The sequence below is a fragment of the Oncorhynchus tshawytscha genome, unplaced genomic scaffold (genome assembly GCF_018296145.1).
Source record: "Oncorhynchus tshawytscha isolate Ot180627B unplaced genomic scaffold, Otsh_v2.0 Un_contig_5906_pilon_pilon, whole genome shotgun sequence".
NCBI lineage: Eukaryota > Metazoa > Chordata > Actinopteri > Salmoniformes > Salmonidae > Oncorhynchus > Oncorhynchus tshawytscha.
Window position 1 is genome coordinate 15,001 of NW_024609245.1, and position 23,169 is coordinate 38,169.

General features: G+C 47.1%; 1 protein-coding gene across 1 annotated transcript in view; it reads right to left on the bottom strand.

Annotated features, from left to right (window-relative positions):
* LOC121844477 overlaps positions 1-1,149 on the bottom strand; it is a 5,981-nt gene extending 4,832 nt beyond the window's left edge. Inside the window, exons 1-2 of the mRNA XM_042314612.1 lie at positions 890-1,149; positions 1-588 (exon numbers count right to left, since the gene is read on the bottom strand). The exon at positions 1-588 is cut by the window's left edge and continues 68 nt beyond it. Coding sequence (XP_042170546.1) covers positions 1-588; positions 890-1,149 — 848 coding nt within the window. The remainder of the gene's footprint in view (positions 589-889) is intronic.
* Positions 1,150-23,169: the final 22,020 nt, after the last annotated feature.

Consider the following 23,169-nt stretch of genomic DNA (forward strand, 5'->3'; position numbering starts at 1 on the left):
AGGGGCTGGAGTACTGGAGTCAAGCTGGAGGAGAGGGAGGGCCAATGGGCATGGCTGCACTCAGGGGCCCAGGCTTTTGGGGCCTGTACTGGGTCTTGTGGCTCTGGGTCTGTCCCCAATGGAGGGGTCCACGGTGCCTGTCCCCTGCCTAGTTGGGCATCATACGGCTGGAGGTTGGGCTGGAGGTTGGGCTGGAGGTTAGGCTGGAGGTTGGGCTGGAGGTTAGGCTGGAGGTTGGGCTGGAGGTTGGGCTGGAGGTTGGGCTGAAGGTTGGGCTGGAGGTTGGGCTGGAGGTTAGGCTGGAGGTTAGGCTGGAGGTTGGGCTGGAGGTTGGGCTGGAGGTTAGGCTGGAGGTTAGGCTGGAGGTTGAGCTGAAGGTTAGGCTGGAGGTTGGGCTGGAGGTTCTGCGGGTCAGGTGTTGACACATCAGAGGTGGTGTTGTCACTGGAACAGTCCTGAGCGAAGGTCACCCGGCCTCGGTCTCTGGAGTGGGTTGGATGAAAGAGCGTCCGGAGCGCAGAGAGGCCCTCTCCGTCGGGGGAGAGGGCAGAGAGGAGCGAGGTCCAGGAGAGGGTAGGGGCTGGAACTCTGAACCACAGTTATGAGCAGTGTTAGATGTAGAAAAGTTGTGACATTTCTCTATATTAGTTGGTTGGGCTGTTCTTTAATCATTAGTCCTCAACCAAAACAAACCTTTCTACAACCTACTGAATGTCTTTGGAACACAGATGAAATGTTGATCTGAAATAGCAATCCAAACTCTACATGTAGACCCATGTCCTTACCCTCTTCCTGTAGGTCCTTACCCTCTTCCTGTAGGTCCTTACCCTCTCCCTGTAGGTCCATGCCCTCTCCCTGTCGGTCCTTACCCTCTCCTGTAGGTCCTTACCCTCTCCTGTAGGTCCTTACCCTCTCCCTGTAGGTCTGAACCTTCTCCCTGTAGGTCCATGTCCTTACCCTCTCCCTGTAGGTCCTTACCCTCTCCCTGTAGGTCCTTACCCTCTCCCTTAGGTTATTACCCTCTCCCTGTAGGTCCTTACCCTCTCCCTGTAGGTCCATGTCCTTTCCCTCTCCCTGTAGGTCCTTACCCTCTCCCTGTAGGTCCTTACCCTCTCCCTTTAGGTCCTTACCCTCTCCCTGTAGGTCCATGCCTTTCCCCGGTTCTACCCTCCCTGTAGGTCCTTAACCTCTCCCTGTAGGTCCATGCCCTCTCCTGTCCGGTTCTTACCCTCCCTGTAGGTCCTTACCCTCTCCCTGTAGGTCCTTACCCTCTCCCTGTAGGTCCTTACCCTCTCCCTGTAGGTCCATGCCTTCTCCCTGTCCTTACCCTCTCCCTGTAGGTCCTTACCCTCTCCCTGTAGGTCCATGCCCTCTCCCCGGTTCTCTCCCTGTAGGTCCTTACCCTCTAGGTCCTTACCCTCTCCCTGTAGGTCCTTAACCTCTCCCTGTAGGTCCATGCCCTCTCCCTGTCGGTTCTTACCCTCTTCCTTAGGTCCTTACCCTCTCCCTGTAGGTCCTTACCCTCTCCTGTAGGTCTCTTCTCCCTGTAGGTCCTTACCCCTCTCCCTGTAGGTCCTTACCCTCTCCCCCTCCTTCCCTGTAGGTCCTGTAGGTCCATCTCCCTGTAGGTCCATGTCCTTCTCCCTGTAGGTAGGTCCTTACCCTCTAGGTCCCCTCTCCCTGTAGGTCCTTAACCTCTCCCTAGGTCCACCCTCTCCCTGTAGGTCCTTACCCTCTCCCTGTAGGTCCTTACCCTCTCCCCCTCTCCCTGTAGGTCCAGGTCCTTACCCTCTCCCTGTAGGTCCTTACCCTCTCCCTGTAGGTCCTTACCCTCTCCCTGTAGGTCCTAGGTCCTTACCCATGCCTCCCTGTAGGTTCTTACCCTCTCCCTGTAGGGTCCCTAGGTATGCCCTCTCCCCCTTACCCTCTCCCTGTAGGTCCTTACCCTCTCCCTGTAGGTCCTTATAGGTCCTTACCCTCTCCCTGTAGGTCCAGTTCTTACCCTCTCCCTGTAGGTCCTTACCCTCTCCCTGTAGGTCCTTACCCTCTCCCTGTAGGTCCTTACCCTCTCCCTGTAGGTCCTTACCCTCTCCCTGTAGGTCCTTACCCTCCCTGTAGGTCCTTACCCTCTCCCTGTCCTTACCCTCCCTGTAGGTCCTTACCCTCTCCCTGTAGGTCCTTACCCTCTTCCTGTAGGTCCTTACCCTCTCCCTGTAGGTCCTTACCCTCTCCCTGTAGGTCCTTACCCTCTCCCTGTAGGTCCTTACCCTCTCCCTGTAGGTCCTTACCCTCTCCCTGTAGGTCCTTACCCTCTCCCTGTAGGTCCTTACCCTCTCCCTGTAGGTCTCCCTGTAGGTCCTTACCCTCTCCCTGTAGGTTCTTACCCTCTTCCTGTAGGTCCTTACCCTCTCCCTGTAGGTCCTTACCCTCTCCCTAGGCCATTTGTCATCTTTCTGAATGTTGTAGTTCCTGAATGAAACAGGAAATGAAGATGTGGTTCAGTTTGATTGATCTCATACAACATTGTCCAATAATACACTGCTCAAAAAAATAAAGGGAACACTTAAACAACACAATGTAACTCCAAGTCAATCACACTTCTGTGAAGTCAAACTGTCCACTTAGGAAGCAACACTGATTGACAATACATTTCACATGCTGTTGTGCAAATGGAATAGACAACAGGTGGAAATTATAGGCAATTAGCAAGACACCAACCAATAAAGGAGTGGTTCTGCAGGTGGTGACCATAGACCACTTTTCAGTTCCTATGCTTCCTGGCTGATGTTTTGGTCACTTTTGAATGCTGGCGGTGCTTTTACTCTAGTGATAGCATGGAGACGGAGTCTACAACCCACACAAGTGGCTCAGGTAGTGCAGCTCATCCAGGATGGTACATCAATGCGAGCTGTGGCAAGAAGGTTCGCTGTGTCTGTCAGCGTAGTGTCCAGAGCATGGAGGCGCTACCAGGAGACAGGCCAGTACATCAGGAGACGTGGAGGAGGCCGTAGGAAGGCAACAACCCAGCAGCAGGACCGCTACCTCCACCTTTGTGCAAGGAGGAGCAGGAGGAGCACTGCCAGATTCCTGCAAAATGACCTCCACCAGGCCACAAATGTGCATGTGTCTGCTCAAACGGTCAGAAACAGACTCCATGAGGGTGGTATGAGGGCCCGACGTCCACAGGTGGGGTTTGTGCTTACAGCCCAACACCGTGCAGGATGTTTGGCATTTGTCAGAGAACACCAAGATTGGCAAATTCGCCACTGGCGCCCTGTGCTCTTCACAGATGAAAGCAGGTTCACACTGAGCACGTGACAGACGTAACAGAGTCTGGAGACGCCGTGGAGAACGTTCTGCTGCCTGCAACATCCTTCAGCATGACCGGTTTGGCGGTGGGTCAGTCAGGGTGTGGGGTGGCATTTATTTGGGGGCCCCTTGTGAGACCATATGCTGGTGCGGTTGGCCCTGGGTTCCTCCTAATGCAAGACAATGCTAGACCTCATGTGGCTAGAGTGTGTCAGCAGTTCCTGCAAGAGGAAGGCATTGATGCTATGGACTGGCCCGCCCGTTCCCCAGACCTGAATCCAATTGAGCACATCTGGGACATCATGTCTCGCTCCATCCACCAACGCCACGTTGCACCACAGACTGTCCAGGAGTTGGCGGATGCTTTAGTCCAGGTCTGGGAGGAGATCCCTCAGGAGACCATCCGCCACCTCATCAGGAGCATGCCCAGGCATTGTAGGGAGGTCATACAGGCACGTGGAGGCCACACACACTACTGAGCCTCATTTTGACTTGTTTTAAGAACATTAATTCACATTTGGATCAGCCTGTAGTGTGGTTTTCCACTTTAATTTTGAGTGTGACTCCAAATCCAGACCTCCATGGGTTGATAAATTTGATTTCCATTGATAATTTTTGTGTGATTTTGTTGTCAGCACATTCAACTATGTAAAGAAAAAAGTATTTAATAAGAATATTTCATTCATTCAGATCTAGGATGTGTTATTTTAGTGTTCCCTTTTTTTTTTGAGCAGTGTATATTCTGATACTGTAGTCTTGGTAACATTATCATATAGAATGTTGGACTGCAGTCTTCTTAGCATGATATTATACCACAGTCAGTGTTTATTGGTCAGATAAACTTCTGAGAGTTTTTTACCTCATCTAGACATTCCGACCACCGTGCTGCATAGACTACATATTTTGTCCATTGACTAGTGAGCTCCGGTATTGAGTCTTAGTGGCTGAATCATTGACTAGTGAGCTCCGGTATTGAGTCATTGACTAGTGAGCTCCGGTATTGAGTCTTAGTGGCTGAATCATTGACTAGTGAGCTCCGGTATTGAGTCTTAGTGGCTGAATCATTGACTAGTGAGCTCCAGTATTGATTCTTAGTGGCTGAATCATTGACTAGTGAGCTCTGGTATTGAGTCTTATTGGCTGAGTCATTGACTAGTGTGCTCCGGTATTGAGTTTTAGTGGCTGAATCATTGACTAGTGAGCTCCGGTATTGAGTCTTAGTGGCTGAATCATTGACTAGTGAGCTCCGGTATTGAATCATTGACTAGTGAGCTCCAGTATTGAGTCTTAGTGGCTGAATCATTGACTAGTGAGCTCCGGTATTGAGTCTTATTGGCTGAATCATTGACTAGTGAGCTCCGGTATTGAGTCTTAGTGGCTGAATCATTGACTAGTGAGCTCCGTTATTGAGTCATTGACTAGTGAGCTCCGGTATTGAGTCTTAGTGGCTGAATCATTGACTAGTGAGCTTCGGTATTGAGTCTTAGTGGCTGAATCATTGACTAGTGAGCTCCGGTATTGAGTCTTATTGGCTGAATCATTGACTAGTGAGCTCCGGTATTGAGTCTTAGTGGCTGAATCATTGACTAGTGAGCTCCGTTATTGAGTCATTGACTAGTGAGCTCCGGTATTGAGTCTTAGTGGCTGAATCATTGACTAGTGAGCTTCGGTATTGAGTCTTAGTGGCTGAATCATTGACTAGTGAGCTCTGGTATTGAGTCTTAGTGGCTGAATCATTGACTAGTGAGCTCCAGCATTGAGTCTTAGTGGCTGAATCATTGACTAGTGAGCTCCGGTATTGAGTCTTATTGGCTGAATCATTGACTAGTGAGCTCCGGTATTGAGTCTTAGTGGCTGAATCATTGACTAGTGAGCTCCGTTATTGAGTCATTGACTAGTGAGCTCCGGTATTGAGTCTTAGTGGCTGAATCATTGACTAGTGAGCTCCGGTATTGAGTCTTAGTGGCTGAATCATTGACTAGTGAGCTCCGGTATTGAGTCTTAGTGGCTGAATCATTGACTAGTGAGCTCCGGTATTGAGTCTTAGTGGCTGAATCATTGACTAGTGAGCTCCGGTATTGAGTCTTAGTGGCTGAATCATTGACTAGTGAGCTCCGGTATTGAGTCTTAGTGGCTGAATCATTGACTAGTGAGCTCCGGTATTGAGTCTTAGTGGCTGAATCATTGACTAGTGAGCTCCGGTATTGAGTCATTGACTAGTGAGCTCCGGTATTGAGTCTTAGTGGCTGAATCATTGACTAGTGAGCTCCAGTATTGAGTCTTAGTGGCTGAATCATTGACTAGTGAGCTCCAGTATTGAGTCTTAGTGGCTGAATCATTGACTAGTGAGCTCCGGTATTGAGTCTTAGTGGCTGAATCATTGACTAGTGAGCTCCAGTATTGAGTCTTAGTGACTGAATCATTGACTAGTGAGCTCCAGTATTGAGTCTTAGTGGCTGAATCATTGACTAGTGAGCTCCGGTATTGAGTCTTAGTGACTGAATCATTGACTAGTGAGCTCCGGTATTGAGTCTTAGTGACTGAATCATTGACTAGTGTGCTCCGGTATTGAGTCATTGACTAGTGAGCTCCGGTATTGAGTCTTAGTGACTGAATCATTGACTAGTGAGCTCCAGTATTGAGTCTTAGTGACTGAATCATTGAAGCATAAACCTGTGAATGATTAGCATATCCATTCACTGACTATAGCTTCCTGTCATCATAACCAACATGTGTGCGTCCCTATGGGCCCTGGTCTAAAGTAGTGCACTATATAGGGAATAGGGCTCTGGTCTAAAGTAGTGCACTATATAGGGAATAGGGCTCTGGTCTAAAGTAGTGCACTATATAGGGAATAGGGCTCTGGTCTAAAGTAGTGCACTATATAGGGAATAGGGCTCTGGTCTAAAGTAGTGCACTATATAGGGAATAGGATGCCATAGGGCTCTGGTCTAAAGTAGTGCACTATATAGAGAATTAGGTGCCATAGGGCTCTGGTCTAAAGTAGTGCACTATATAGAGAATAGGGTGCCATAGGGTTCTGGTCTAAAGTAGTGCACTATATAGGGAATAGGATGCCATAGGGCTCTGGTCTAAAGTAGTGCACTATATAGGGAATAGGGTGCCATAGGGCTCTGGTCTAAAGTAGCGCACTATATAGGGAATAGGGTGCCATAGGGCTCTGGTCTAAAGTAGTGCACTATATAGGGAATAGGGTGCCATAGGGCTCTGGTCTAAAGTAGTGCACTATATAGGGAATAGGGAGCCATTTGGGATGTGGACAATATAATATATGAGACCCCAGGCTGTGTCGCTCTCTGTCACATTTCTAAAGCCTTCGTCTCTTATAAATCAAATGACATTTTATTTGTCACATACACATGGTTAGCAGATGTTAATGCGAGTGTAGTGAAATGCTATGTAGAGATTGAGGTTGATTCTGTAACTTCGGGCACTTTTCGTCCTGCAAGCTTTCAGAAATGAAAACTTATTGAACCACCATTTGAGCAGTATTATAATTGTCTTTGATTTGTTTAGAAACTATATCTGATCATGTCTGCGATCGTACTATTCAGGAATTTAAATATTTTTCTCATTTTTCTCAGACAACAATAGACAAAATGTCATTAAACATTAAAAACATTTTTGTTGAAAATGAAATATCATACAATTAATTTGTAACACATTTCTTATACATGTGTACGTTAACTTGTATTGAATGTTATTTAAAGTGATTTTGAAGGTTTTCCTGAATGAATAATTCAACACGACGTCTGAATGTTTAAACTTGCCTTGGTGAAGAGCTGAAAACATGCATCATGAAAAATAATAAATAATAATAAATAATAATAAATAATAATAATAATAATAATAATAATAATAATAATAACAATAATAATAATAATAATAAATAATAAATAATAATAATAATAATAATAAATAATAATAATAATAATAAATAATAATAATAATAATAATAACAATAATAATAATACATTTCACCCCAACCGTTTAGTGAGATGACGATAACAACCATATGATTTCCCCGTCTAAAACATCAATCAATATAAAGGACAAGGACAAGGTGGGGGTGGATATGACAAGGTGGGGGTGGGGGTGGATATGACATGGTGGGGGTGGGGGTGGAAATGACAAGGTGGGGGTGGGGGGTGGATATGACATGGTGGGGGTGGGGGTGGAAATGACAAGGTGGGGGTGGATATGACAAGGTGGGGGGTGGATATGACAAGGTGGGGGTGGATATGACAAGGTGGGGGTGGATATGACAAGATGGGGGTGGATATGACAAGGTGGGGGTGGATATGACAAGGTGGGGGTGGATATGACAAGGTGGGGGTGGGGGGTGGATATGACAAGGTGGGGGTGGATATGACAAGGTGGGGGTGGATATGACAAGGTGGGGGTGGATATGACAAGGTGGGGGTGGGTGTGAATATGACAAGGTGGGGGTGGATATGACAAGGTGGGGGTGGATATGACAAGGTGGGGGTGGGGGGGGTGGATATGACAAGGTGGGTGTGGATATGACAAGGTGGGGGTGGATATGACAAGGTGGGGGTGGATATGACAAGGTGGGGGGGGGGTGGATATGACAAGGTGGGTGTGGATATGACAAGGTGGGGGTGGATATGACAAGGTGGGGGTGGATATGACAAGGTGGGGGTGGATATGACAAGGTGGGGGTGGATATGACAAGGTGGGGGTGGATATGACAAGGTGGGGGTGGGTGTGAATATGACAAGGTGGGGGTGGATAGGACAAGGTGGGGGTGGGGGTGGATATGACAAGGTGGGGGTGGATAGGACAAGGTGGGGGTGACAAGGTGGGGGTGGATATGACAAGGTGGGGGTGGAAATGACAAGGTGGGGGTGGAAAGGACAAGGTGGGGGTGGAAAGGACAAGGTGGGGGTGGATATGACAAGGTGGGGGTGGATATGACAAGGTGGGGGTGGATATGATAAGGTGGGGGTGGATATGAGAAGGTGGGGGTGGGGGGTGGATATGACAAGGTGGGGGTGGATATGACAAGGTGGGGGTGGATATGACAAGGTGGGGGTGGATATGACAAGGTGGGGGTGGGTGTGAATATGACAAGGTGGGGGTGGATAGGACAAGGTGGGGGTGGGGGGTGGATATGACAAGGTGGGGGTGGATAGGACAAGGTGGGGGTGACAAGGTGGGGGTGGATATGACAAGGTGGGGGTGGAAATGACAAGGTGGGGGTGGAAAGGACAAGGTGGGGGTGGAAAGGACAAGGTGGGGGGTGGATATGACAAGGTGGGGGTGGATATGACAAGGTGGGGGTGGATATGATAAGGTGGGGGTGGATATGACAAGGTGGGGGTGGGGGGTGGATATGACAAGGTGGGGGTGGATATGACAAGGTGGGGGTGGGGGTGGATATGACAAGGTGGGGGTGGGGGTGGATATGACAAGGTGGGGGTGGGTATGACAAGGTGGGTGTGGATATGACAAGGTGGGGGTGGATATGACAAGGTGGGGGGTGGATATGACAAGGTGGGGGTGGATATGACAAGGTGGGGGTGGATATGACAAGGTGGGGGTGGATATGACAAGGTGGGGGTGGGTGTGAATATGACAAGGTGGGGGTGGATAGGACAAGGTGGGGGTGGGGGTGGATATGACAAGGTGGGGGTGGATAGGACAAGGTGGGGGTGACAAGGTGGGGGTGGATATGACAAGGTGGGGGTGGAAATGACAAGGTGGGGGTGGAAAGGACAAGGTGGGGGTGGAAAGGACAAGGTGGGGGTGGATATGACAAGGTGGGGGTGGATATGACAAGGTGGGGGTGGATATGATAAGGTGGGGGTGGATATGACAAGGTGGGGGTGGGGGGTGGATATGACAAGGTGGGGGTGGGGGGTGGATATGACAAGGTGGGGGTGGGTATGACAAGGTGGGGGTGGGGGTGGATATGACAAGGTGGGGGTGGATATGACAAGGTGGGGGTGGATATGACAAGGTGGGGGTGGATATGACAAGGTGGGGGAGGGGGTGGGTATGACAAGGTGGGGGTGGATATGACAAGGTGGGGGTGGGGGTGGATATGACAAGGTGGGGGTGGGGGTGGATAGGACAAGGTGGGGGTGGATATGACAAGGTGGGGGTGGGGGTGGATAGGACAACGTGGGGGTGGATATGACAAGGTGGGGGTGGGGGTGGGTATGACAAGGTGGGGGTGGGGGTGGGTATGACAAGGTGGGGGTGGATATGACAAGGTGGGGGTGGAAATGACAAGGTGGGGGTGGATATGACAAGGTGGGGGTGGATATGACAAGGTGGGGGTGGATATGACAAGGTGGGGGTGGAAATGACAAGGTGGGGGTGGATATGACAAGGTGGGGGTGGATATGACAAGGTGGGGGTGGATATGACAAGGTGGGGGTGGATATGACAAGGTGGGGGTGGATATGACAAGGCGGGGGTGGATATGACAAGGCGGGGTGGATATGACAAGATGGGGGTGGATATGACGGGGTGGGGGGTGGATATGACAAGGTGGGGGTGGATATGACAAGGTGGGGGTGGAAATGACAAGGTGGGGGTGGATATGACAAGGTGGGGTGGATATGACAAGGTGGGGGGTGGAAATGATATCTATGTAAAAAAAAATAACTTACGTAAATAATATTTTATTGCAAACATTTTAAACAACAACCATTGTAACCCAATTAATCGATATAAAACAAAGTAAGATTCCAAAAAGATGCCGATGGGCGGAGCTCCAGGAAGTCGGCCAGTGTTTCTGAGAGATGGGGCCCAGGTAGCAGAGGGGGTTGTCATGCTGCATAGAAGAGCTCAGGGAGCAAAGTGAAACACAATCATTTGTGGGTAATATCCAACACAGGTGTGGAGGGTCACCTGCTTGTGAGAATCACAACTCTATGGATTTCACTGGTGTATTTACACAGGTAGACTCTGCAAAGTCAATACGATCGAGGATCTTTAATTCTCTCAGTTCGGGAGGATGTTGCACACGTGTTTCCCCAACTTCTCTGTCAGTCTTTTTGGAGAAGTCCTCCAGTAGAAGTAACTAAGTGAACATTCTCTTTTGGAAAAACTTTATTGATGAGGAAGTTGCCCTCAGTGGTGGAAATGACACCACTGCCAAAGGACAGGTATATTTTGTGTAAAAAAACAATTTAAAGGGCATATTCACAATAAATATTGATATAGATTTTATTTATTTTTATAAAATCCCCAAAATCGACCCAGAGGATATTGAAGTGTTACAGAATCCCTCTTAAACGTCATGGACATAGTTCGTTGGCTGTGAAATGGCTGCTACCTGTAGCCTTGATTCTCTCTGTCTCTCTGCACATCATCAGGGCTGTGAAATGGCTGCTACCTGTAGCCTTGATTCTCTCTGTCTCTCTGCACATCATCAGGGCTGTGAAATGGCTGCTACCTGTAGCCTTGATTCTCTCTGTCTCTCTGCACATCATCAGGGCTGTGAAATGGCTGCTGCCTGTAGCCTTGATTCTCTCTGTCTCTCTGCACATCATCAGGGCTGTGAAATGGCTGCTGCCTGTAGCCTTGATTCTCTCTGTCTCTCTGTACATCATCAGGGCTGTGAAATGGCTGCTGCCTGTAGCCTTGATTCTCTCTGTCTCTCTGTACATCATCAGGGCTGTGAAATGGCTGCTACCTGTAGCCTTGATTCTCTCTGTCTCTCTGCACATCATCAGGGCTGTGAAATGGCTGCTACCTGTAGCCTTGATTCTCTCTGTCTCTCTGCACATCATCAGGGCTGTGAAATGGCTGCTGCCTGTAGCCTTGATTCTCTCTGTCTCTCTGTACATCATCAGGGCTGTGAAATGGCTGCTACCTGTAGCCTTGATTCTCTCTGTCTCTCTGCACTTCATCAGGGCTGTGAAATGGCTGCTGCCTGTTGTGTTAGGTTATTTCCGAGGTTTAATGATCTTCCTTGTTGTCCTCAGTGACTGTATGAGAGCTGTTGTCATCATACGGCTCATACAGTAGAAACAGACTGCTGAGATCAGTTGATAATCTGATTCACATGATTTATTATCTCTATTTATTTACTATCTCTGTTTACCCTATTGGCCAACAAAGGTTCGTGTATTCATTCCAGCATTACTCAGTGTGGTTCTGCTATGACATGATAGTTTGGCATTTGGCACTCTTAAGATTCACAGTCATTTTCCTCCTTACCTGATGAAATACGTTCCTCTGATGAAATACGTCTGAGTTCTTCCCTGCTTCTGCCTTCAGATCCTGCCTCTCGTTCCTCTTCCAACAGCCTGTAAACTCCCAAAACACTGAGACAAATATAGTAGAGTATCTATAGTGATTTACAGGACCTTTGGGTTGCCAGATATATGTTAAGTTGAGGTGAGATGTGCTGTATAGTGATTTATAGGACCTCTGGGTTGCCAGATATGTCAAGTTGAGGTGAGATGTGCTGTATAGTGATTTATAGGACCTCTGGGTTGCCAGATATGTCAAGTTGAGGTGAGATGTGCTGTATAGTGATTTATAGGACCTCTGGGTTGCCAGATAAGTCAAGTTGAAGAGAGATGTGCTGTAGCCACAGGGGCGATACAGAAGATCTCGTCACTACATGAAGGTGGTTGGCGGTTGGGTTACCTGGCCGCGCTCGCCCGGTGCATTCCTGGTCGTCACGGATACGGCTTGTCTCGTAGTCAAACATTAGAAAAGGTGAGGGTTTGAAGAGCACGGGGGGTTAATAGTAGTGACATTATACAGTATATTTATAGTACTGTAGTTAATATTAGTGACATTATACAGTATATTCATAGTACTGTAGTTACCCTGTAGTTAATAGTAGTGACATTATACAGTATATGTATAGTACTGTAGTTAATAGTAGTGACATTATACAGTATATTCATAGTACTGTAGTTACCCTGTAGTTAATAGTAGTGACATTCTACAGTATATGTATAGTACTGTAGTTAATAGTAGTGACATTATACAGTATATTCATAGTACTGTAGTTACCCTGTAGTTAATAGTAGTGACATTCTACAGTATATTCATAGTACTGTAATTAATAGTAGTGACATTATACAGTATATTCATAGTACTGTAGTTACCCTGTAGTTAATAGTAGTGACATTATACAGTATATTTATAGTACTGTAGTTACCCTGTAGTTAATAGTAGTGACGTTATACAGTATATTCATAGTACTATAGTTACCCTGTAGTTAATAGTAGTGACATTATACAGTATATTCATAGTACTGTAGTTACCCTGTAGTTAATAGTAGTGACATTATACAGTATATTCATAGTACTGTAGTTAATAGTAGTGACATTATACAATATATTCATAGTACTGTAGTTAATAGTAGTGACATTATACAGTATATGTATAGTACTGTAGTTAATAGTAGTGACATTATACAGTATATTCATAGTACTGTAGTTAATAGTAGTGACATTATACAGTATATTCATAGTACTGTAGTTAATAGTAGTGACATTATACAGTATATTCATAGTACTGTAGTTAATAGTAGTGACATTATACAGTATATTCATAGTACTGTAGTTAATAGTAGTGACATTATACAGTATATTCATAGTACTGTAGTTAATAGTAGTGACATACAGTATATTCATAGTACTGTAGTTAATAGTAGGGACATTATACAGTATATTCATAGTACTGTAGTTAATAGTAGTGACATTATACAGTATATTCATAGTACTGTAGTTAATAGTAATGACATTATACAGTATATTCATAGTACTGTAGTTAATAGTAGTGACATTATACAGTATATTCATAGTAGGAAACCTTTGTTGTTGTTCTTTTATAGTTATTTTGAACTTAAGTAGAATTGTCTAACTACCTCATTAGAATTGTCTGAGGTGTGCTCAGCGCCCCCCTGTGGACACACATGTACCTCACACTCAGTCGCGGACCCAAAACAACCTCCTCCTCCCTCTTGGAGAGGCTTGGTTTTTCATCACAATGAAACAATCACTTTTCTGTTTAACCTCCTGTCTTTATTAAACAATAAAACATTTAAAAACATTTTTTTACAAATTGGACAGATTTGGTTTCGCTTGCAAGCAGCCGGGATCGAACCCAACTTATTTGGCTCTAGAATCAACGAGACAGCTCAGTGAAGGAGAGACCTCTTCAAAAAGCTGCACTTCTGTACTGTACTGTACTTTTTCCTGGATTATTGGGTGCATTCGTTTTGCTTCGCCCGGTTCCCCGTATTGGATAGAGATGTCACTTTAGGACCAATGGAAATGGGTAAACCCCTCCCAGCTGGGGCACGGCAATGCAAAACGAACGCACCCTCTTTTGACCACCTCCTGCAAGGTTCTATATCAGGTTTATTTTCTGCAGCCGTGCAACAGCTGCAACCCAGAACAGGACGTGTTGCCGCTATTGTATAGAAACAGGTATCTGTTGTGTGTTAAGTCACCAGCTGACACAAGATACAGAAAGTCGAGTTTTAACTTCATTCCAACTGTTTTTTCAGGCAGAGAGAAAGAAGCCCACAGAAAACATCTGGAGCAGGCTGTGTGAATTAACCCCAAGACTCTGAATATCCACATCTGTATCTACAACTATTGTTGTTTTCATGTAACAATTTAGGGTGGAAACACAGGGAAAAAATGTGAACCAAAAAATATATACCCCCCCCCCTCCTCCTCCTCAGACAATATCTATGAGGAGATAAACTTTTAATATGTCAACTGGGACTCTGTGCTCTGGGGAGAGTCCAAAATGCCCCGCCCCCTGTTCCCCCCTATTCCCTATAGGGCTCTAGTCTAAAAGTAGTGCACTACATTGGGAATATGGTGCCATTTGGGACACCTTAGTCTCTGTGCCAAAGCCTCAAATTAGATCAGTGTTAGCCCAACTTGTTCTGGTTTAGTCTGCTTTATCCTGAGCCGGCAGGACTACTGGTTTAGTCTGCTTCATCCTGAGCAGACAGGACTACTGGTTTAGTCTGCTTTATCCTGACCAGACAGGACTACTGGTTTAGTCTGCTTCATCCTGAGCAGACAGGACTACTGGTTTAGTCTGCTTTATCCTGACCAGACAGGACTACTGGTTTAGTCTGCTTTAGCCTAACCAGACAGGACTACTGGTTTAGTCTGCTTTAGCCTAACCAGACAGGACTACTGGTTTAGTCTGCTTCATCCTGAGCAGACAGGACTACTGGTTTAGTCTGCTTTATCCTGACCAGACAGGACTACTGGTTTAGTCTGCTTTAGCCTAACCAGACAGGACTACTGGTTTAGTCTGCTTCATCCTGAGCAGACAGGACTACTGGTTTAGTCTGCTTTATCCTGACCAGACAGGACTACTGGTTTAGTCTGCTTTAGCCTAACCAGACAGGACTACTGGTTTAGTCTGCTTTAGCCTAACCAGACAGGACTACTGGTTTAGTCTGCTTTAGCCTAACCAGACAGGACTACTGGTTTAGTCTGCTTCATCCTGAGCAGACAGGACTACTGGTTTAGTCTGCTTTATCCTGACCAGACAGGACTACTGGTTTAGTCTGCTTCATCCTGAGCAGACAGGACTACTGGTTTAGTCTGCTTCATCCTGAGCAGACAGGACTACTGGTTTAGTCTGCTTTATCCTGACCAGACAGGACTACTGGTTTAGTCTGCTTCATCCTGAGCAGACAGGACTACTGGTTTAGTCTGCTTTATCCTGACCAGACAGGACTACTGGTTTAGTCTGCTTTAGCCTAACCAGACAGGACTACTGGTTTAGTCTGCTTTAGCCTGACCAGACAGGACTACTGGTTCACCAGTGACACAGCAACACATGATGCTTCATTAAAACCCTGTAAATGAGCTCCTTTAACAATGACAGGATGACCTGTCACAACACATAGAGATAAAAGAAGTCATGGTAAAGGAGGAGGGAGAAACGAACAGGCCTCAGTGTTCATTAACAGGACAACACTGTGTGTGTCCAGTGTTTGGTCTTGGAGAGAGAGACTAACTTAAGACTGGCTCCAGTGGTATAGTTGATTATCTCTCCTGGAACTGTTGAGTCCACGGTTACCTGGTTACGCCTGTTATCTCTCCTGGAACTGTTGAGTCCACAGTTACCTGGTTACGCCTGTTATCTCTCCTGGAGCTGTTGAGTCCACAGTTACCTGGTTACGCCTGTTATCTCTCCTGGAGCTGTTGAGTCCACGGTTACCTGGTTACGCCTGTTATCTCTCCTGGAGCTGTTGAGTCCCACGGTTACCTGGTTACGCCTGTTATCTCTCCTGGAACTGTTGAGTCCATGGTTACCTGGTTATGCCTGTTATCTCTCCTGGAACTGTTGAATCCACGGTTACCTGGTTACGCCTGTTATCTCTCCTGGAGCTGTTGAGTCCCACGGTTACCTGGTTACGCCTGTTATCTCTCCTGGAACTGTTGAGTCCATGGTTACCTGGTTATGCCTGTTATCTCTCCTGGAACTGTTGAATCCACGGTTACCTGGTTACGCCTGTTGTCTCCTCTGGAGCTGTTGAGTCCACGGTTACCTGGTTACGCCTGTTATCTCTCCTGGAGCTGTTGAGTCCACGGTTACCTGGTTACGCCTGTTGTCTCCTCTGGAGCTGTTGAGTCCACGGTTACCTGGTTACGCCTGTTATCTCTCCTGGAACTGTTGAGTCCACGGTTACCTGGTTATGCCTGTTATCTCTCCTGGAGCTGTTGAGTCCATGGTTACATGGTTATGCCTGTTATCTCTCCTGGAACTGTTGAGTCCCACGGTTACCTGGTTACGCCTGTTGTCTCTCCTGGAGCTGTTGAGTCCACAGTTACCTGGTTATGCCTGTTATCTCTCCTGGAGCTGTTGAGTCCACAGTTACCTGGTTATGCCTGTTATCTCTCCTGGAACTGTTGCGTCCCACGGTTACCTGGTTACGCCTGTTATCTCTTCTGGAACTGTTGAGTCCACAGTTACCTGGTTACGCCTGTTGTCTCTTCTGGAGCTATTGAGTCCATGTTTTTTAAATTTTTTTATTTAACCAGGTAGGCTAGTTGAGAACAAGTTCTCATTTACAACTGCGACCTGGCCAAGATAAAGCAAAGCAGTGTGACACAAGCAACGACAACAGAGTTACACATGGAATAAACAAACATACAGTCAATAATACTGTAGGATTTTTTTTTTTTAAAGTCTATATACAGTGAGTTCAAATAAGGTCAAATAAGGGAGTTAAGGCAATAAATAGGCCTGACTAGACAGGTTACCTGGTTACGCCTGTTATCTCTCCTGGAGCTGTTGAGTCCATGGTTACCTGGCAACGTCTGGACCTGCCCACGATGACTGATGGGACACATACACTTACATACACATTCACAAAGGTCTATATGACTTCACCTCAGAACAGTCAGGCACTCAGTCATCCACCCTAATGACCTACATTTAGCGCTCTAATGTCACACAATCGCTTGAGCAAACACACACACACACACACACACACACACACACTTGAGCAGACAGACACACACACACACACACACACACACTTGAGCAGACAGACACACACACACACACACACACACACACTTGAGCAGACAGACACACACACACACACACACACACACACACACACACACACACACACACACACACACACACACACACACACACACACACACACACACACACACACACACTTGAGCAGACAGACACACACACACACACACACACACACACACACACACACACTTGAGCAGACAGACACACACACACACACACACACACACACACACACACACACACACACACACACACACACACACTTGAGCAGACACACACGCACGCACGCACACACACACACACACACACACACACACACACACACACACACACACACTTGAGCAGACAGACACACACACACACACACACACACACACACACACTTGAGCAGACAGACACACACACACACACACACACACACACTTGAGCAGACAGACACACACACACACACACACACTTGAGCAGACAGACACACACACACACACACACACACACACACACACACACACACACACACACACACACTTGAGCAGACAGACACACACACACACACACACACACACACACACACACACTTGAGCAGACAGACACACACACACACACACACACACACACACACACTTGAGCAGACACACACACGCACGCACGCACACACACACACACACACACACACACACACACACACTTGAGCAGACAGACACACACACACACACACACACACACACACACACACACACACACACACACACACACACACACACACACACACACACACTTGAGCAGACACACACACACACTTGAGCAGACACACACACTTGAGCAGATGTCATGTCAGAACATGGTTGAGGGCCAACACCAGGTCAACCCTGTTTACAGAATGTGACAGAGACAGATGTTTGAAAGGCCCTGGGGGTTGTCACTGTTTAACCTCTCTCAGGAGATAGAGCTGTTCTGGGGGGGGGTCACTGTTTAACCTCTCTCAGGACATAGAGCTGTTCTGGGGGGGTCACTGTTTAACCTCTCTCAGGAGATAGAGCTGTTCTGGGGGGGGTCACTGTTTAACCTCTCTCAGGAGATAGAGCTGTTCTGAGGACATAGGGGGGGTCACTGTTTAACCTCTCAGGAGATAGAGCTGTTCTGGGGGGTGTGTCACTGTTTAACCTCTCTCAGGAGATAGAGCTGTTCTGGGGGGTTGTCACTGTTTAACCTCTGTCAGGAGATAGAGGGGGGTTGTCACTGTTTAACCTCTGTCAGGACATAGAGAGGGGGGTTGTCACTGTTTAACCTCTGTCAGGACATAGAGAGGGGGGTTGTCACTGTTTAACCTCTGTCAGGAGATAGAGAGGGGGTTGTCACTGTTTAACCTCTGTCAGGACATAGAGAGGGGGTTGTCACTGTTTAACCTCTCTCAGGAGATAGAGAGGGGGGTTGTCACTGTTTAACCTCTGTCAGGAGATAGAGAGGGGGTTGTCACTGTTTAACCTCTCTCAGGACATAGAGAGGGGGGTTGTCACTGTTTAACCTCTGTCAGGAGATAGAGAGGGGGGTTGTCACTGTTTAACCTCTGTCAGGAGATAGAGCTGTTCTGGGGGGTTGTCACTGTTTAACCTCTGTCAGGAGATAGAGAGGGGGGTTGTCACTGTTTAACCTCTGTCAGGACATAGAGAGGGGGGTTGTCACTGTTTAACCTCTGTCAGGACATAGAGGGGGGTCACTGTTTAACCTCTGTCAGGACATAGAGGGGGGGTTGTCACTGTTTAACCTCTGTCAGGAGATAGAGGGGGGGGTTGGTCACTGTTTAACCTCTGTCAGGACATAGAGAGGGGGGTTGTCACTGTTTAACCTCTGTCAGGACATAGAGAGGGGGGTTGTCACTGTTTAACCTCTGTCAGGACATAGAGGGGGGTTGTCACTGTTTAACCTCTGTCAGGAGATAGAGAGGGGGGTTGTCACTGTTTAACCTCTGTCAGGACATAGAGAGGGGGGTTGTCACTGTTTAACCTCTGTCAGGACATAGAGAGGGGGGTTGTCACTGTTGTACTTTTCTGAGCATCTGCAAGAAAGAGCTTCTGTCTTGGTGGCCAATGGCCCCAACCATCATCCTCCTCATCCTCCCTCTTATCAGACATCTCCTATTGAGAGAGATGAACCTGGAGAAGAGTCCCCTAAGCAAGCTGGTCCTGGGGCTCTGTTCACAAACACAAACACACCCCACTGATCCCCAGGACAGCAGCACAACTAGACCCAACCAAATCATGAGAAAACAAAAAGATAATTACTTAACACATAAGAAAGAATTAACAAAAAAACAGAGCAAACTAGAATGCTATTTGGCCCTAAACAGAGAGTACACAGCGGCAGAATACCTGACCACTGTGACTGGCCCAAAATTAAGGAAAGCTTTGACTATGTACAGACTCAGTGAGCATAGCCTTGCTATTGAGAAAGCCCGCCGTAGGCAGACATGGCTCTCAAGAGAAGACAGGCTATGTGCTCACTGCCCACAAAATGAGGTGGAAACTGAGCTGCACTTCCTAACCTCCTGTCCAATGTATTAGAGACACAGGAGATGAGAGAGAGAGACTAGAGAGAGAGGAGAGTGAGAGACTAGAGAGAGAGACTAGAGTATGAGAGATGAGAGAGAGATGAGAGAGAGAGATAGACCATTTGTACATTGTTAAAACACTGTATATATATATATATAATATGACATTTGTAATGTCTTTACTCTTTTGAAACTTCTGTATGTGTGATGTTTACTGTTAATTTTTGTTGTTTTTCACTTTATATATTCACTTTGTATGTTGTCTACCTCACTTGCTTTGGCAATGTTAACACATGTTTCCCATGCCAATAAAGCCCTTGAATTGAATTGAATTGAAAGAGAGAGAGAGAGAGAGAGAGAGAGAGAGAGAGAGAGAGAGAGAGAGAGAGAGAGAGAGAGAGAGACAGTGAGAGACTAGAGAGAGAGAGAGAGAGAGAGAGACACTGAAGGAGAGAGAGACTAGAGAGGGAGAGTGAGACAGTGAGAGACTGAGAGAGAGAGAGAGACAGAGAGAGAGAGAGAGACAGAGAAAGATTAGAGGGAGAAATTAGACTGTAGCTTTCTGCAGTCCTGGTTGTGCTTTGACTCTGAGGTTGTAACTCAACAGGATCCTCTTATGTCATCAGACTGAGCCAAGCCTGTCAGACTCCCTGCTGCCAGTTAGCATGTCATCAATCAGACAATTTATTACCAACTCCAGCCCACCTCACCTTTAACCCTGGGTCTATTACCTCAACTCCAGTCCTAACCCTCAGTCCACCTCACCTTAAACCCTGGGGCTATTACCTCAACCCCTAACCCTCAGTCCACCTCACCTTTAACCCTGGGGCTAACCACGGCCCTAGCCCTAACCAGGGGTGGCAGGGTAGCCTAGTGGTTAGAGCGTTGGACTAGTAACCGAAAGGTTGCAAGTTCGAATCCCTGAGCTGACAGGGTACAAATCTGTCGTTCTGCCCTTGAACAGGCAGTTAACCCACTGTTCCTAGGCCGTCATTGAAAATAAGAATTTGTTCTTAACTGACTTGCCTGGTTAAATAAAGGTATACAAATGTTTTTTAAAACACAGCCCTAACCACAGCCCTAACCACAGCCCCAGCCCTAACCACAGCCCTAACCACGGCCCCAGCCCTAACCACGGCCCCAGCCCTAACCACGGCCCCAGCCCTAACCACGGCCACAGCCCTAACCACGGCCCCAGCCCTAATCACGGCCCTAGCCCTAATCACGGCCCTGGCCCTAATCACGGCCCTAGCCCTAATCATGGCCCTAACCACTTAGCTGCAGTCCTACTCCCCAGTGCCAGCCACCGCCTGAGAAGGGGTTCTGAAGTCACAAGAGCACATGTGACTGTGTTAGCTGCCATGCCATTCGTCAACCCATGACAGAGATAGCCACAGCAACAAAAGTTGTGCTGGGGTGGACTAGGACCGCCCCGTCGGGGCGAGATATGTTTTTGATTCGAGCTTCCAAGGAGACGTCCCAAACAACCAGCGTTGCCATGAACTGGTGTGTTTGGTTACAAACAAAGGAGAGGGGGAGGGGTGGGGGAGGGGGGAGAGAGGGAGGGGGTGAGAGAGGGGGGGGAGGGGAGAGAGGGGGGGGGGGGGAGAGGAGAGAGAGGGGGGGAGGGGGGAGAGAGGGAGGGGGCTGAGAGAGAGAGAGTGTGATAGAGAGGGAGGAGGGTGAGAGAGAGAGAGAAATAGAGAAAGAGGGGAGGGAAGTAACGAGAGAGAGAGAGACCATTGGAGCCAGGTGTTGAAGTGTTATTTTGTGTACACTTGTGCTGCCATGACAACAAGGGACCCGCGTGGGCTTCCTGTTCCCTGTTTCTGGACACGGACAGAGTGTACTGCTGGGGAGGGAGTGTGTGTAGGGGGAGGGGTGACTGGCTGTTCTGCTGTCTGACTCTGTGTTCAAGGCAACACTTAATAGGCTGTGTGTCCCAAATGCCTGGGGTGAAGGCAGTAGATGGTCTGAAATGGCACCCTATTCCCTCTATATAGTTCACTACTTCTATCCTGGCACCCTATTCCCTCTATATAGTTCACTACTTCTACCTTGGCACCCTATTCCCTCTATATAGTTCACTACTTCTACCCTGGCACCCTATTCCCTCTATATAGTTCACTACTTCTATCCTGGCACCCTATTCCCTCTATATAGTTCACTACTTCTATCTTGGCACCCTATTCCCTCTATATAGTTCACTACATCTACCCTGGCACACTATTCCCTCTATATAGTTCACTACATCTACCTTGGTACCCTATTCCCTCTACATAGTTCACTACTTCTACCCTGGCACCCTATTCCCTCTATATAGTTCACTACTTCTACCATGGCACCCTATTCCCTCTATATAGTTCACTACTTCTACCATGGCACCCTATTCCCTCTATATAGTTCACTACTTCTACCATGGCACCCTATTCCCTCTATATAGTTCACTACTTCAATCCTGGCACCCTATTCCCTCTATATAGTTCACTACTTCTACCATGGCACCCTATTCCCTCTATATAGTTCACTACTTCAATCCTGGCACCCTATTCCCTCTATATAGTTCACTACTTCTACCATGGCACCCTATTCCCTCTATATAGTTCACTACTTCTACCATGGCACCCTATTCCCTCTATATAGTTCACTACTTCTACCCTGGCACCCTATTCCCTCTATATAGTTCACTAGGTTCACCCTATTCCCTCTATATAGTTCACTACATCTACCTTGGCACCCTATTCCCTCTATATAGTTCACTACTTCTACCCTGGCACCCTATTCCCTCTATATAGTTCACTACTTCAATCCTGGCACCCTATTCCCTCTATATAGTTCACTACTTCAATCCTGGCACCCTATTCCCTCTATATAGTTCACTACATCTACCATGGCACCCTATTCCCTCTATATAGTTCACTACTTCAATCCTGGCACCCTATTCCCTCTATATAGTTCACTACTTCTACCCTGGCACCCTATTCCCTCTATATAGTTCACTAGGTTCACCCTATTCCCTCTATATAGTTCACTACATCTACCTTGGCACCATATTCCCTCTATATAGTTCACTACTTCTACCCTGGCACCCTATTCCCTCTATATAGTTCACTAGGTTCACCCTATTCCCTCTATATAGTTCACTACATCTACCTTGGCACCCTATTCCCTCTATATAGTTCACTACTTCTACCATGGCACCCTATTCCCTCTATATAGTTCACTACTTCTACCATGGCACCCTATTCCCTCTATATAGTTCACTACTTCTACCCTGGCACCCTATTCCCTCTATATAGTTCACTAGGTTCACCCTATTCCCTCTATATAGTTCACTACATCTACCTTGGCACCCTATTCCCTCTATATAGTTCACTACTTCAATCCTGGCACCCTATTCCCTCTATATAGTTCACTACTTCTACCATGGCACCCTATTCCCTATATATAGTTCACTACTTCTACCATGGCACCCTATTCCCTCTATATAGTTCACTACTTCTACCATGGCACCCTATTCCCTCTATATAGTTCACTACTTCTACCATGGCACCCTATTCCCTCTATATAGTTCACTACTTCTACCCTGGCACCCTATTCCTCTATATAGTTCACTAGGTTCACCCTATTCCCTCTATATAGTTCACTACATCTACCTTGGCACCCTATTCCCTCTATATAGTTCACTACTTCTACCCTGGCACCCTATTCCCTCTATATAGTTCACTACATCTACCTTGGCACCATATTCCCTCTAT